The following is a 15,619-nucleotide window of genomic DNA, read 5'->3' as shown; positions in this document are numbered from 1 at the left end:
TTGGGAGGCTGAGGCAGGAGAATCACTTGAACCCAGAAGGCAGAGATTGTGATGAGGAGAGATCGCACCATTGCACTCCAGCCTGGGCAACAAGAGCGAAACTCTGTCTCAAAACAACAACAACAACAACAACAAAAACAAAGTAGCCGGGACCGCCGGCTGTGTGCCATACTTGGCTTAAAAGCATTTTGTTTTTGAGACAGGGTCTCACTCAGTTGCTCAAGCTGGAGTGCAGTGGCACAATCACAGCTCACTGTAGCCTCCAACTCTCAACCTAAGCGATCCTCCCACCTCTGCCACCAGAGTAGCTGGGACTACAGGGGCATGCCACCACATCCAGCTAATTTTTTGTATTTTTTGCAGTGATGGGGTTTCATCATGTTGTCCAGGCTGCTCTCAAACTCCTGGATTGAAGCAATCTGCCCGCCTTGGCCTCACAAAGTGCTGGGATTATAGGTGTGAGCCACTGTGCCCAGCCCCATATTCTATTGGTTAGAAGTAAATTACAAAAACTAGCCACACTGAAGGGAAGGAGAATTAGGCTCCACCTACTGAAAGGGGGCTGCCCAAGCATTTGTGGATATATTTTAAAACAGCTTCAGGCCGGGCACAGTGGCTCACACCTGTAATCCCAGCACTTTGGGAGGCTGAGGCAGGTGGATCACTTGAGGTCAGGAGTTCAAGACCAGCCTGGCCAACATGGTGAAACCCCGTCTCTACTAAAAATACAAAAATTACCCGGGTGTGGTCGCACACGCCTGTAATCCCAGCTACTTGGGAGGCTGAGGCAGGAGAATTGCTTGAGCCTGGGAGGCAGAGGTTGCTGTGAGCCCTGGCCCACAGAACAAGACTCTTTCTCAAAAAAACCCAATAACCCCCCCAAAAAAAAAAAAAGGTTACAGGTTTTCACTCTGTCACTCTGTCACAAGGCTGAAGTACCTTGGCATGATCACAGCTCACTGCAGCCTCAAACTCCTGGGCTTAAGGGACCCTCCTGCCTCAGCCTCCTAAGTAGATGGGACTGCAGACATGTGTCACCACACCCTGCTATTTTTTTTTTTTTTTTAATTTTAAACGTTTTCGTAGAAATGAGGGTTTCACTACGTTGCCTAGTCTGGTCCAGAACTCCTGGCCTCAAGTGACACTATTGCTTTGGCCTCTCAATGTGCTGGGATTACAGACAGGCATGAACCACCAGGCCTGGCCAACTTTCGATAATGTGGTTAGATAATTCAAACTTAAAGCTGTTGGAACTTTAAATTATTCCAAGCCTTGAGAGGAATGTTGCTATGTAGCCTGAGTCACGTAGCATGCAGTTACAACTTCTGCTTCTTCCTGTAAATGATTAAGAATGACCAAGCAGTGCCAGAGATAAGATCACCTCAGAACATTACTCCTAGGCCGGGTGTTGTGGCCTCACATCTGTAACCCCAGCACTTTGGGAGGCAGAGGTGGGAGGTGGGAGGATCACTTGAGCCCAGGAGTTTGAGACAAGCCTGGGCAACATAGTGAGACCACGTCTCTACCGAAAAATTTATTGAAAAATTAGCTGGGCATGGTGGCACACGCCTGTAGTCCCAGCTACTGGGGAGGCTTAGGCGGGAGGCTTGAGCCTGGGAGTTCGAGGCTGCAGTGAGCTGTGATTGTGCCACTGCACTCCAGCCTGGGTAACAAAGCAAAATCTTTTTGTTGTTGTTGTTGTTGTTGTTTTGTTTTTTGAGACTTTGTCTCACTCTTGTCCCCCAGGCTGGAGTGCAATGGCACGATCTCAGATCACTGCAACCTCTGCCTCCCGGGTTCAAGTGATTCTCCTGCCTCAGCCTCTCGAGTACCTGGGATTACAGGCACCCGCCACCATGCCCAGCTAATTTTTGTACTTTTAGTAGACACGGGGTTTCACCATGTTGGCCAGGCTGGTCTTGAACCCCTGATCTCGTGATTCGCCCACCTCAGCCTCCCAAAGTGCTGGGATTACAGGCGTGAGCCACCGTGCCCAGCCCCAGAGCAAGATCTTATCTCAAGAAAAAAGAAAGGAGAAAGAAAGAAAGAGTACTCCTCCTCCTCACAGAATGTTAATGCAATCTTCCCTGCAGCATAGCAAGATGTACTAATGAAATTGTTGTAACACATGTACTGGCCTTGTAGCCTGGAATAAACTCTATAGTTAATCATATTTTCTTTTCTTTTCTTTTTTTTCTTTTTTGAGAGTAGAAGTCTAGCTCTGTCGCCCAGGCTGAAGTGCAGTGGCGCGATCTCGGCTCACTGCAACTGCCACCTCCCAGGTTCAAGTGATGCTCCTGCCTCAGCTTCCCAAGTAGCTGACACCACAGGCGTGTGCCACCACACCCATCTAGTTTCGGTATTTTTTAGTAGAGACGGGGTTTCACTATACGTTGGCCAGGCTGGTCTCGAACTCCTGACCTCAGGGTATCCACTCTCCTTGGCCTCCCAAAGTGCTGGGATTATGTGCATGAACTACCGAATCCGGCCTCAATCATATTTTCTGAATCTCATTATTTATGGTTGACAATAATTTATTATCTTTTATTTAACATGTATACATGGGAGCCTTCAGAATGAAGACCTCAGCCGGGAGCAGTGGCTCATGCCTGTAATGTCAGCACTTTGGGAGGCCAAGGTGGGCAGATCACCTGAGGTCAGGAGTTTGAGACCTGCCTGGCCAACATGGCGAAACCCCGTCTCTACTAAAAATACAGAAATGAGGCAGCAAGTGCCAGCCAGGTTGTGGAGAGCCTTGTCATGCATGATCAGACTTTGGCTTTTACCCTGAGTGAAATGGGGACCACTGGAGGGGTCTGAGCAGATGGGACCTGACTTACGTGTTCACAGGGTTCCAGCTGCATGTGGGGTGCAGACTAGGGGGGTTGGGAAAGGAGACCCCAGAGACAAGGTCCCTGTTATAGTCCAGGTGATAGATGAACTTGGACAGATCAAGGTGCAGGGCGACAAAGAGGTGAGAAATGGGATTTAGGGTGTATTTCAAAAGTAGAGGCAGTAAGATTTCCTGATGGACAAAATGGGGGCTTGAGAAAAGAGAAAACAAGGCTGGTGCCACCACTAGGGGACCAGGGGCCCCAAGAGCTGAAAGGTTAGAGCTGTCTACCTCACCCACACAGCATCCAGCAATAAACAAATAAATAAATATATTTCCCCCAGCTCCAGCTTAAAGGACAGAAAGATCATTTAAAAGTGAAATCTCTGCCAGGTGCAGAGGCTCACTCCAGCCTGGGCAACAAAGCAAGATTCTGTCTCAAAAAAAAAAAAGTAAATAAATAAAATAAAAAAGAAAATACAAAAAGTAGCTGGGCCCAAGTGAGGTGGCTCATGCCTGTAATCCCAGCACTTTGGGAGGCTGAGGCAGAAGGATCACATGAGGCCAAGAGTTCGAGACCAGCCTGACCAACATGGTGGAACTCCGTCTCTACTAAAAACACAAACATTAGCTAGATGTAGTGGTGGGCGCCTGCAATCCCAGCTACTAACGAGGCTGAGACAGAAGAATCGCTTGAACCGGGGAGGCGGAGGTTGTGGTGAGCAGAGATCATGCCACTGCACTCCAGCCTGGGCGACATAGGGAGACTCTGCCAAAAAAAAAAAAGAAAAAAAATCCGGCCGGTCACGGTGGCTAACGCCTGTAATCCCAGCACTTTGGGAGGCTGAGGCCGGTGGATCACCTGAGGTCAGGAGTTTGAGACCAGTCTGGCCAACATGGTGAAAACCCGTCTCTACTAAAAATACAAAAATTAGCTGGGTGTGGTGGTGCACGCCTATAGTCCCAGCTACTCGGGAGGCTGAGGCAGGAGAATCGCTTGAACCCGGGAGGCAGAGATTGCAGTGAGCTGAGATCGCACCACTGCACTCCAGCCTGGACGACAGGGGGAGACTCCATCTCAAAAAATAAAACAAAAAACAAAAAACCAAAATTATAACGAGGGTGCAACATTTCAATAGGATAACATTTATATTAAACAATTCAATGGAATACTTCACTAGTTGATATATGCATTATTAATAGGGTCTCGCTATATTCGAACTTCTGGCCTCAAGAGCTCTTCCCGCCTTAGCCTTCCAAAGGGCTGGGATTACAGTCATGAGCCACCGCTCCTAGCCAATGGTAGCTTGTAAATACTTTGTATCTATTGGCCTGGCTGGGTGGCTCACGCCTGTAATCCCGGCAGTTTGGGAGGGCGAACTGGGAGGATAGCTAGAGCCCAGGAGGTCAAGACAAGACTCGGCAACATAGCAATATAGCAGGACTTAGCTCTTAAAAAAAAAAAAAAAAAAAAGAATTAGCCAGCCGTGGTGGTGCATGTCTGTGATACCAGCTACATGGGAGGCTGAGGTAGGAGGATCCCTTGAACCCAGGAGTTAAGAGGTTGCAGTGAACTGTGATCGAACCACTGTACTCCAGCCTGGGTGACAGAGTGAGACCCTTTTAAGGAGCCTTGATGGGACCTGATGACTGGCTTGATGTGGGAAATGATGGCATCTAGGATGGCATCCAGGGACAACATCTCCATTTCTTGATTGAGAAATCAATCAATAGGAAAGAGGATTTTCTGCAAATAAGGGAATCTCAGTTCCTCATTTCTCTTCGCTACCCCAACCGCTCCTTGCTCAGAATCAAGCAGTAACAGTGAACTTGGTAGTAGCTCCGAGAAGGAAGTTGGACTTATCCAACTTCCTTCCTTCCTTGTCCTTGAGAAACCTAGGGGAACTCTAAAACGGAAGCAGAACCCACTCCCCAACTTCTCCACTCTCTCAATGAGGAGTGATTTTTTTGCTTTGTTTTCCAGTTACAAGGCAGGGGATGTACACGAGGTCCTGGAAGGAATTCCCCCTTGGTCCTGGTTCAATCTCTATTTGTGATCCCGGACCATAGAGAGCTCTTCGGTGGGGTAGGCGCAGCACGGAGCAGTTAGGGATTTGCTTTTTTGGTAAAGAGGATATCTGGGAGAAACTGCCCTCAAACTTCCTCAGCCACACTCAACATGGCAGCTTCCTAGCCACGCCCAAAATGGCGGAACCCTTTTCCGTAGCTGGAGAGACGCTATTTTCCCAAAATGGAGCGAGAGGAGGAAAATGTCCATCACAGCTTCACCCCGCCCCCCGCAGACGGCTAGCACCAATTAGTAGCGCGGAGGGCGAGTACAAAGCTAGGGGAGGAGCCTGCTGTTGCCCCAGCAACAACCACGTAACCCAAGGCGAGCGCGGTCGCGGAAGTATCGCGGCTTACATATCTCGCAGCCAGGAAGGTCCTGGGAGAGGCGCGAGTCAGGCCTGGTCGGCGCTCGCGGAGAAAAGAACCAGTCAAGCCCATGAACTACAACCACCGTTGCCGCTTTCGCCTCTCCTAACCGTTAAGTGCTCTAAGGTAGGAATGACGCATGCGCTGCGCTTAGAGGCGGGGTTAAGTCGAACCTGAACTCATAACGCATGCGCCTTATGGAGTTTGCGAGGGGGAGGAAAGCGGGGTGGCTGACGTGCGCGGAAGGCGGGTCTTTTGCGCTCGTGGGCGGAGCCATAGCCCCCTCGGGCGGGGCTTTCCGCCGACCTGAACCCGAAGAAGTTATTTCAGACCTCCCAGAGTTAAATGCTGGTTCCCCAGACAAGGGTCCCCCCATTTTTTCCAGGCTTTCATGGGTTGGCAATTAGGATCTGTGGTCAAGACCTCAGCCTCAGGGGTGTGACGAAGCTAGCTTGGAATCCTAGTACTACCCTTTATTTGCTGGGCCTCAGTTTCCCCCCCTGTCAAATGGAGATAATACACTTACCTCACAGGGTTGTGATTATATTTTTCCCTTCCCAGGGCCATGGCTGAGGTGCACGTGATCGGGCAGATCATGGGGGCCAGCGGTTTCTCGGAAAGTAGCCTCTTCTGCAAGTGGGGCATTCACACAGGTATTCCCCCAGGCCTGGTTCATTTCCACACCAAGACCCCTAGCCTAGAGGCTGCATGCTCCTTCCTCGACCCCTTAAAGCAGCCCCTTAACCTCATTTCCATCAGTTCTCAGTACTCCAGGCCCAGCCCACACCCTGTCCACATGAGTCTCAAGCTCCCCATCTTTTTTGTGTGTGTGAGGGGTGGGATACAGACAGGGTCTCTCTCTGCGCCCGGGCTGGAGTAAGGTGGTGTGATCATAGCTCAGTGCAGCCTCGAACTCTCGGGCTCTAGTGATCCTCCCGCCTCAGCCTCCTGAGAAGCTGGGACTACAGGCACGCACCACCAAGTCTGGCTAATTTTTTTTTATTTTTTGTAGAGACAGGGTCTCGCTATGTTGCCCAGGCTGGTCTCGAACTCCTGGGCTCAAACAATCCACCCGCGTCAGCCTCTCAAAGTGCTGAGATTAAAAACGTGAGCCGCCACGTCCCAGGAAAGTAATTTTGTTCATGCTTCCCCAACTGAGGCCCTATAGAGTCGTGGTATAGTGTAATGGTTAGGGTCATGGGCTGCCAGATCTGCATTTAAATATTAACTCCCCCACGTATTAATTGGAGACCTTTGGACTTGACCTCTTTGAGCCTCAGTTTCCTTGTCTGAAAGTGAAGCTAATAGTAGCTAAGAACTGCAGCACAGGTTTGAGGTTAAGAGCACAGACTGTCTGGGTTCAAAACCAGTTATTGCTTGTTAATGCACCCTTGGGCTGGTTATGTGACCTTGGGCACTTCTCTTCACCTCAACTTCCCTGTTTGTACAATGACAGTAAATAGAAATATTTACCTGTTGAAGTTGTCATGAGTAGTAAACGAGTATCAACAGCACTTAGAATAGGAATAGGGCTGGAATAGGAAGTGCTCATTCAGTGTTTGCCTGGCTCATACAAGACTTTGATGGGGTCTTGTTTGTAAAGCTTGGGGTATATTGTTGCCTGGCACAGATAAATGTCCATGAAACAGATGTGGCCATTTGGCATTATCATGTCTTCAGGCCTGAGTCCTAGTCCCTTTTTTTTTTCTTTTTTGAGACAGAGTCTCATTCTGTTTCCCAGGCTGGTGTGCAGTGGCGCAATCTCAGCTCACTTCAAGCTCCACCTTCCGGGTTCACTGCCATTCTCCTGCCTCAGCCTTCTGCGTAGCTGGGACTACAGGCGCCTGCCACCATGCCCAGCTTTTTTTTTTTTTTTTTTTAGTAGAGATGGGGTTTCAGTGTTAGCCAGGATGGTCTCGATCTCCTGACCTCATGATCCGCCCGTCTCGGCCTCCCAAAGTGCTGGGATTACAGGCGTGAGCCACCACGCCCGCCTGGCCCTTTTTTTTTTTTTTTGAGATGGAGAGTCTCACTCTGTAGCCAGGCTAGAGTGCAGTGGCGCGATCTCGGCTCACTGCAATCTCTGCCTCCTGGGTTCAAGTGATTCTCTTGCCTCAGCCCCCCAAGTGGCTGGGACTACAGGCGCCTGCCACCACACCCAGCTAATTTTGGTAGTAGAGATGGGGTTTCACCATGTCGGCCAGGCTGGTCTCAAACTCCTGGCCTTAAGTGATCCGCCTGCCTAGGCCTCCCAAAGTGCTGGAATTACAGGTGTGAGCCACTGCACCTGGCCCCTGGGTCCTTTTTGATTATACAGGTAAGTGAGGTGGAAGTTGAGATTCCCAGGAAATCGGAACCCTCCGGTTGATGGATGAGAGTCAGGCTCTGGAGTCAGACTTGGTTTCCAGGTTGGACCCCACCACTCACCTTCTCTGTGACCCTGGGCAGAGGCTGTCCCCTCTTGGAGCCTCAGTTTCCTCATTTGTACTTCGTAGGCTGTTGGGAAATCTTGCTTTTAAGGAGCCTGACTCAGGGCCTGGTGCTTCCCTCACTCAGCCCAGAAGGGAGTAATGACTAACCTGATTTTTATTATTTCAGGGAGTTGCTGGGGGTGTTGATCCAGCCAAGAATACTGAGGCAGTTGGATGAAAGGCTTGGGCTCTGCAGTTAGAGCTGAGTCTGAATTCAGTCCCATGATGGGACCTTGGTCTGCTATAGTCACTGCTATATCACCAGGATGGAAAACAGTGCTTGGCACATAGCAGGTGCTGAATAAATGTTCATGAACTCACCTTCTCAGAGCCTGTTTCTTTACCTGTTAAATGGGGATTATATTAGCTCCCACCTCCTAGGATCACTTATTTGTCCAAGAAACATTTATTGAGCACCTTCTGTATGCCAAGAGCTGGGTTTGTGGTCTTGGGGGTCCAGCAGTTTGCAAGGTCCCTGTTTTCCTGGGCCATACAGTAGGGTAGACAGAAAATAAATAAGCAGGCCAGGCGCGGTGGCTCATGCCTGTAATCCCAGCACTTTGGGAGGCCGAGGCGGGCAGATCACCTGAGGTCAGGAGTTTGAGACCAGCCTGGCTAACATGGTGAAACCCCATTTCTACTAAAAATACAAAAAAAATTAGCCAGGCATGGTGGCGTGTGCCTGTAATCCCAGCTACTCGAGAGGCTGAGGCAGGAGAATCGGTTGAACCCAGGAGGTGGAGGTTGCAGTGAGCCAAGATGGCGCCATTGCACTTCAGCTTGGGCAACGAGCAAAAGTCTGTCTCAAAAAAAAAAAATAATAAAATAAAATGAAATAAATAAACAGATAAATGAGTGCAGTTGGGTGTGTTGACTCACCCCTGTAATGCCAGCATTTTGGGAGACTGGAGCAGGAGGATCACTTGAGCCCAGGAGTTTGAGACCAGCCTGGGCAACATAGTGAGACCCCTGTCTCTACAAATAAATAAAAAATTAGCAAAGCATAGTGGTGTGCACCCGTGGTCCCAACTACTTGGGAGGTTGAGGTGGGAGGATTGCTTGATCCTGGGAGGTTGAGGTTGTAGGGAGCTGTGACTGTGCCACTGCACTCCAGCCTGGGTGACAGAGGGAGATCTTGTCTCCCCACTACCCTGCAAAAAAAAAAGAAAGGAGTACCGTGATTCCAGACAGTGGTAAGTGCTAGGATGAAAAGAAATGATGTGACAGGGACTACTGTTTGGAGAAGAGGGTCAGGGAGAACCCCTCTGTGGAAATGGCACTTGAGCTGGGCCCTGAAGGATGAAAACAAAAGCTAGGGATGGGGACACCCAGGAGCAGAGCTTTCTAGGCAGAGGGAACAGCCAGTGCAAAGGCCCTGAGGTGGGGAGACAGAAGTGGGACAGTGAGGCCAGAGGGTGATGAGGGAGGGGAGGGTGATGGGAGATGAACTCAGGGAGGGGAGCAAGAGCCAGGCCATGTGGGCCATGGTGGAGAGTCTGTAAACTGGGGGGTGAGGAGGAGATTAAGAGTCCTAGAGGGTGGATTAAATGAATGGATTGCCTAAATTGCTTAGCATAGCATCTGGGATTTAGTTAGTACTCGGTGCATTTTCTTTTTTTCTTTCTTTTTTTTTTTTTTTGAGATGGAATTTCGCTCTTGTTGCCCAGGCTGGAATGCAATGGGACCATCTCGGCTCACTGCAACCTCCGCCTCCTGAGTTCAAGTGATTCTCCTGCCTCAGCCTCCTGAGTAGCTGGGATTACGGGCATGTGCCAACACGCCCAGCTAATTTTTGTATTTTTTTAGTAGAGACAGGGTTTCAGAATGTTGGCCAGGATGGTCTCGATCTCTTGACCTCGTGATCTGCCTGCCTTAGCCTCCCAAAGTGCTGGGATTACGGGCGTGAGCCACCACACCCAGCCATACTTGGTACATTTTCTTTCTTTGATTTTTTTTTTTTTTTTTTTTTTTGAGACAGGGGCTCACTCTGTTGCTCAGGCTGGAGTGCAGTGGCACGATCACGGCTTACTGCAGCCTCAGCCTCCCTGGGCTCAGGTGATCCTCCCACGTTGACCTCCTAAGTAGCTGGGACTACAGGCATGAGCCGCCATGCCTGGCTAATTTTTATATTCTTTGCTTGGCTTGGTTTGGTTTGAGTTTTTGTTTGTTTGTTTGTGTTTCTTTCTTTTGTTTTGTTTTTGTTTTTTTGTTTTTTTTGAGACAGAGTCTCTCTCTGTTGCCCAGGCTGGAGTGCGGTGGTGCGATCTTGGCTCACTGCAACCTCCGCCTCCTGGGTTCAAGCGATTCTCCTGCCTTAGCTTCCTGAGTAGCTGGGACTACAGGCACCCACCACCACACCCGGCTAATTTTTGTTTTATTTATTTATGTATTTATTTATTTATTTTTGAGATGGAGTCTCACTCTGTTGCCCAGGCTGGAGTGCAGTGGCACGATCTCAGCTCACTGCAACCTACACCCCACCTCCTGGATTCAAGCGATTCTCCTGCCTCAGCCTCCTGAGTAGCTGGGATTATAGGCGTGTGCCACCACACCTGGCTAATTTTGTGTGTGTGTGTGTGTGTGTGTTTTTAGTAGAGACAGAGTTTCACCATTTTGGCCAGGCTGGTCTCGAACCCCTGACGTCAAGTGATCCACCTGCCTCGGCTTCCCAAAGTGCTAGGATTACAGATGTGAGCCACTGCGCCCATCCTAACTTTTGTATTTTTAGTAGAGATGGGATTTCACCATGTTGGCCAGGCTGGTCTCAAACTCCTGACCTCAGGTGATCAGCCCGCCTCAGCCTCCCAAAGTGCTGGGATTACAGGCGTGAGTCACTGTGCCCGGCTTGTTTGTTCATTTTTTGAGATGGAGTCTCACTGTGTCACACCAGCTGGAGTGCAGTGGTGCAATCTCGGCTCACTGCAACTTTTCCAGCGATTCTCGTGCCTCAGCCTCCCGAGTACCTGGGATTACAGGCACCTACCACCACTCCAGACTAATTTTTGTATTTTTAGTAGAGACGAGGTTTTGCCATGTTGGCCAGGCTGGTCTTGAACTCCTGACCTTAGGTGATCCACCCGCCTCAGCCTCCTAAAGTGCTGGGATTAGAGGCGTGGGCTACCACGCTCAGCCTTAATTTTTATATTATTTGTAGAGATAGGGTTTTGCCATGTTGGCTAGGCTGGTCTTGAACTCCTGGACTCAAGCGATCTGCCTGCCTTGGCCTCCCAAAGTGCTGAGATTACAGGTGTGAGCCACTGTGTCCTACCGCTGAGTGCATTTTAGCTATCATTATCACCCCTCAGTAGGATCGAAATTGTTATGTGTGTTTCAGGATGTGTTCCTGGAGGGTACCCTTGGCCCCATCTTAATCTTTGGACTAGGCTTGTAAATGTGGGGTGAGAATAGTAATAAAATGATATTGAAGACTTTTCCTGCGCTCACTATGCTCATTACCCATTCATGGATTAATGGGTTAATGGATTATGGGTTATCATGGGAGAGGAACTGGTGGCTTTATAAAATGAGAGAGAGAGACGTGAGTGGCACGTTAGCACACTAGCCTTGGGACTCTCTGAAGAGTCCCAGCAAGAAGACTCTTACCAGATGGGGCCCCTCCACCTTGGTCAGTCTCCCATAACTGTGAGATAGAAATTCCTTTTCTTTATAAATTACCCAGTTTTGGATATTATGTTAAGAGTAACAGAAAACAAATGAAGGCAATGAGGAATGCATTATTACTCAGCTCATTTTGGTTTTTTTTTGTTTGTTTGTTTTGTTTTTTTGAGATGGAGGCTCTCTGTCGCCCAGGCTGGAGTGCAGTGGCACCATCTCCGCTCACTGCAAGCTCCACCTCCCGAGTTCAGGCCATTCTCTGGGCTCAGCCTCCCGAGTAGCTGGGACTATAGGCACCTGCAACCACGCCCGGCTAATTTTTTGTATTTTTAGTAGAGACGGGGTTTCACCATGTTAGCCAGGATGATCTCGATCTCCTGACCTCATGATCCGCCCACCTGAGCCACCGTGCCCGGCCTACTCAGCTCATTTTATAGATGGGGAGACCAAGGCAGAGAAAGCCAACTTGCTCAAGGTTGCAGAGGCAGGAAGAGGTAGTGCCGGGATTTGAACCCAGATACTTGGTTCCAGAGTCCATGTTTCGTAACCCCTACCAGTAGGTGCCACAGAGAAACAGTCCTATAGCCACAGTGGCATCCCCTTCCCGATGGCTGCCTCCCACTCCTCTATGTCCTGGCTCTCACTGCAGGGGCAGCATGGAAGCTCCTGTCAGGCGTGCGGGAGGGCCAAACGCAAGTGGACACCCCGCAGATAGGGGACATGGCTTACTGGTCCCACCCCATCGACCTGCACTTCGCCACCAAAGGTCTTCAAGGTGAGTATCACACCTGGACCCGGGGCCAGGCTGAGGGGAGGGGGCCGGTAGCCTCTGAGACCCCTGGGGCTGGGAACACCAAGACATGTCCCTGCTCCCCATACCACATAGGTCCCTTTTGCAGCCAAGTCTGGCCCTGGAGAGGCTGAGCTAAGGCCTTCCCAGGCCTGCTCAATAGGCAATCCCAAGTTTGTAGGATTAGGGCAGAGGCCAGGGTGGAGCAGGAGATGGGAAGGTGGTAGGGGAGGTAGCATTCAAGTAAAGAGACAAAATGAGAGTCTCCAATAAAGAGGAAGCCGGGAGGCAGGGTCTGAGAGAGGCAAGGGCTGTTACTCCAGGAAGGGCTCCTCGGCTTGAAAGTAGAGCTGCTGCTCAAAGGGGAAATCAGTACTGGGGGAGGAGCAGCATCAGAAAGCCTTTCTGGTAGAAAATGTGGGTTCCTGGAGATGAGTTGATTCTGAGAAATTGCCTAGGTAAATGTGCCATATATTTCACCAATATAAAGAATGTCTACCTGGTGCCTGCCCTGTGTCCAGCCTGTGTTGGGTGATGCCAGGGAGACATTGGGGATCAAGGCAGTGCCCCTTAGCCTTGTCCTCACAGGGTTCACTGTCCTATGGGGGGGAACACACGTCTCTCCAGACAGTGGCACCTCAGAGTGGGCAGGACTAAGGCGATTTGGAGAGGCCATGGGAGCCCAGAGGAAGTGCCTGACTCTGTCAGGGAGGTCAGAGAGGGCTTCCTGGAGGAGGGGGCTTCTGAACTTTGCTGTGAAGGGCCAGCAGAGCTAATAAGGCAGAGGGATAGAAGAAGGTTCTAGGCAGAGGGATAGAGGAAGGTTCTAGGCAGAGGGAGCTACGTGTGGAAGACTCAAAGGGGAAAGTGAGCCAAGGGCATCTAGTGGACTGAGGGAGAGCGGGACGGCAGGGGGCAAAGGTAGCAGGGGACAGGCCATGCAGGGCCTTGAGTGCCAGGTTGAGGAGCTGAGGCCATCTCCTGAAGGCACTTGGGAGCCAGAGCAGGGATAAGTGAGATTTCACCTTTTTTTTTTTTCTGGAGACAGAGTCTCACTCTGTTGTCCAGGCTGGAGTGTAGTGGCAAGATCTCAGCTCACTGCAACCTCTGCCTCCCAGGTTGAAGCAATTCTCCTGCCTCAGCCTCACGAGTAGCTGGGGCTACAGCCGCGTGCCACCACATCTGGCTAATTTTTGCCTTTTTTTTTTTAGTAGAGATGGCGTTTCACCAAGGTGGTCAGGCTGGTCTCGAACTCCTGACCTCAGGTGATCCGCCTGCCTCGGCCTCCCAAAGTGCTGGGATTACAGGCGTGAGCCACCGCGCCTGGCCGAGATTTCACTTTTAAATAATCTTTCTGTCTTTTAAGCTGGAGCTGGGGAAAAAAAAGTCTTTCCGGTGCTGTGTGGGTGAGGTGGGCAGCTCTAACCTTTCATCTCTTGGGGCCTCCAGTCCCCAAGTGGTGGCACCAGCCTTGCTTTCTCTTTTCTCAAGCCCCCATGTTGTCCATCAGGAAATCTTACTGCCTCTACTTTTGAAATACATCCTAAATCCCACTTCTCACCCTTTTCTCGCCCAGCACCTTGATCTGTCCAAGTTCATCTCTCACTTGGACTATGACAAGAATCTTGTCTCTGGGGTCCCCTTCCCCAACCCCCCGGTCTGTACCCCACATGCAGCTGAGACCCTGTGAACACCTAAGTCAGGTCCCATCTCTGCTCTGCTCAGAGCCCTCCAATGGTCCCCTTCTCACTCAGGGTGAAAGCCATAGTCTTAGCATGCATCACAGGTTCTCCACAATCTGGCTGGCACCTCCTTCCCTTCTCCCCACCTCATTCTGCTCTAGCCATGCTGTCCCCACCAGGCACACTCCGTCGGGGCTCCAGCCATACTGTCCCCACCAGATACTCCCCTCCTCAGGGCCTTGGCACTTGCTGTTCCCTCTGGCTAGGAGCACTCTTCCTCTAGATGGCCACATGGCCTACTCCCTTCCTTCCTTTTAGCATTTGCTCAAATGTCACCTTCTTCGTGAAGCTTCCTTGATCCCCTTCTTGCTAAAGCGGTATCCCCACCCTCACCCTACCCAGCTCTGTTTTTCCTCACAGCAATTACCACCATCTGATCTACCCTATAATTTGCTTATTTACTACATTCGTTGTCTAGGATATCAGCTTCACGGGGGCAGGAATTTTTGTCTGCCATCCATGTTCGTGTCTGCCGTGTCCCCAGCTAGCTAGAACAGAGCCTAGCACAGGAGAAGGGATCAGCATGAGATGAGATGGGGCTGGATCTCCAAGGGCTTTGACTACCAGACTGAGGAGCTGAACTGTGTTCTGAGGACATGGGCAAAGCTATGGAAGGAGAGAAAGATGCTTCCAGATGCCAGGTGGAAGGTGGATTAGAGAGGGGCAAGAAAGAAGGCCCTGGGCCCAAAGAGAGCAGGGCAGGGACATGAGGAGGGAAGGCAGGAGGTGTCCCTGACAAGGCCCACGATGGTTACCTGGGGACTGGAGGAGCAATGGGCTGCCCTGATATGGGGTCATGGAGGAGGGTAACACAGAGAGGAAATTCAGCAGAGGTCTGATTAGAAGGGCCTTGAATGTTGAAGAGGTTGGACTTTATACTGAGGGCACTGGGGAGCTATGGAAGGATCCTTAGCAGGGGAGTAACATGGATTTGGAAAGATCTCTTTGGCTGCTGTGTGGGGATGGATGAGACGGTGGGAGCCTAGAAAGGAGGCTGGGTTGGAAACCCTGGGACAGAAACCCAGAGAGGAAAAGACTGGGCCTGGGGTCTCCAGTGAGTATCAGGGAGCGGGGAATCAGGAGCAGGAGTCTGGTCCCCATCCATGCCTCCTTTCCCCTCTCCCTCCTTTCTTGCAGGCTGGCCCCGGCTCCATTTCCAGGTGTGGTCCCAGGACAGCTTTGGCCGCTGCCAGCTTGCAGGCTATGGATTTTGCCATGTGCCCAGCAGCCCAGGCACCCACCAGCTGGCCTGCCCCACGTGGCGGCCCCTGGGCAGTTGGCGAGAGCAGCTGGCACGGGCTTTCGTGGGTGGTGGGCCGCAGCTGCTGCATGGGGACACCATCTACAGTGGGGCCGACCGCTATCGCCTGCACACAGCTGCTGGTGGCACCGTGCACCTGGAGATCAGCCTGCTGCTCCGCAACTTCGACCGCTACGGCGTCGAGTGCTGAGGGACTCTGCCTCCAACGTCACCACCATCCACACCCCGGACACCCAGTGATGGGGGAGGATGGCACAGTGGTCAAGAGCATGGACTCTAGAGACCGTCAGTGCTAACCCCAGCTAAGGCATGGCACCGCTTCTGTCCTTTCTAGGACCTCTGGGTCACTCTGGGCCCAGTTTCCCTATCTGTAAATTGGGGACAGTAAATGTATGGGGTTGCAGGGTGTTGAGTGACAAGAGGCTGCTTAGCCACATGGGAGGTGCTCAGTAAAGGAGAGCAATTCTTACA

The 15,619-nt window shown here is 51.0% G+C and overlaps 2 protein-coding genes across 9 annotated transcripts in view; one reads left to right on the top strand and one right to left on the bottom strand.

Annotated features, from left to right (window-relative positions):
- TMEM91 (transmembrane protein 91) overlaps positions 1-5,387 on the bottom strand; it is a 23,190-nt gene extending 17,803 nt beyond the window's left edge. For 4 of the 7 annotated variants that reach the window (XM_024236507.3, XM_054540479.2, XM_054540477.2 and 1 more), the window contains exon 1: positions 5,258-5,351. The gene's annotated coding sequence lies outside the window, so the exon portion shown is untranslated. Of the gene's footprint in view, positions 1-5,257 lie in introns of all 7 variants that reach the window. The other 3 variants (XM_054540475.2, XM_054540480.2, XM_054540478.2) reach the window with 1 other exon arrangement.
- On the top strand, positions 5,230-15,619 carry B9D2 (B9 domain containing 2). 2 transcript variants are annotated; one of them, XM_002829261.6, is made up of 4 exons: positions 5,230-5,395; positions 5,831-5,922; positions 12,005-12,130; positions 15,025-15,619. In XM_002829261.6, exons 2-4 carry the CDS (start codon positions 5,835-5,837, stop codon positions 15,336-15,338), a joined length of 528 nt encoding a protein of 175 aa, XP_002829307.3. In that variant the 5' UTR covers positions 5,230-5,395; positions 5,831-5,834; the 3' UTR covers positions 15,339-15,619. The 2 variants fall into 2 exon arrangements, with proteins under 2 accessions (XP_002829307.3, XP_063575579.1); XM_063719509.1 differs by lacking the exon at positions 5,230-5,395 and adding an exon at positions 5,468-5,732.

The sequence above is a fragment of the Pongo abelii genome, chromosome 20 (genome assembly GCF_028885655.2).
Source record: "Pongo abelii isolate AG06213 chromosome 20, NHGRI_mPonAbe1-v2.0_pri, whole genome shotgun sequence".
Taxonomy (NCBI): Eukaryota; Metazoa; Chordata; class Mammalia; order Primates; family Hominidae; genus Pongo; species Pongo abelii.
This window is presented reverse-complemented; position numbering and strand designations above follow the sequence as displayed.

Bases quoted from the DNA above. Each gene is read 5' to 3' on its own strand.
- B9D2 (XM_002829261.6), top strand. From the start codon at position 5,835: ATGGCTGAGGTGCACGTGATCGGGCAGATCATGGGGGCCAGCGGTTTC. The intron at 5,923-12,004 runs GTATTCCCCCAG...CTCTCACTGCAG, and splicing joins CAAGTGGGGCATTCACACAG to GGGCAGCATGGAAGCTCCTG. The intron at 12,131-15,024 runs GTGAGTATCACA...CCTTTCTTGCAG, and splicing joins CGCCACCAAAGGTCTTCAAG to GCTGGCCCCGGCTCCATTTC.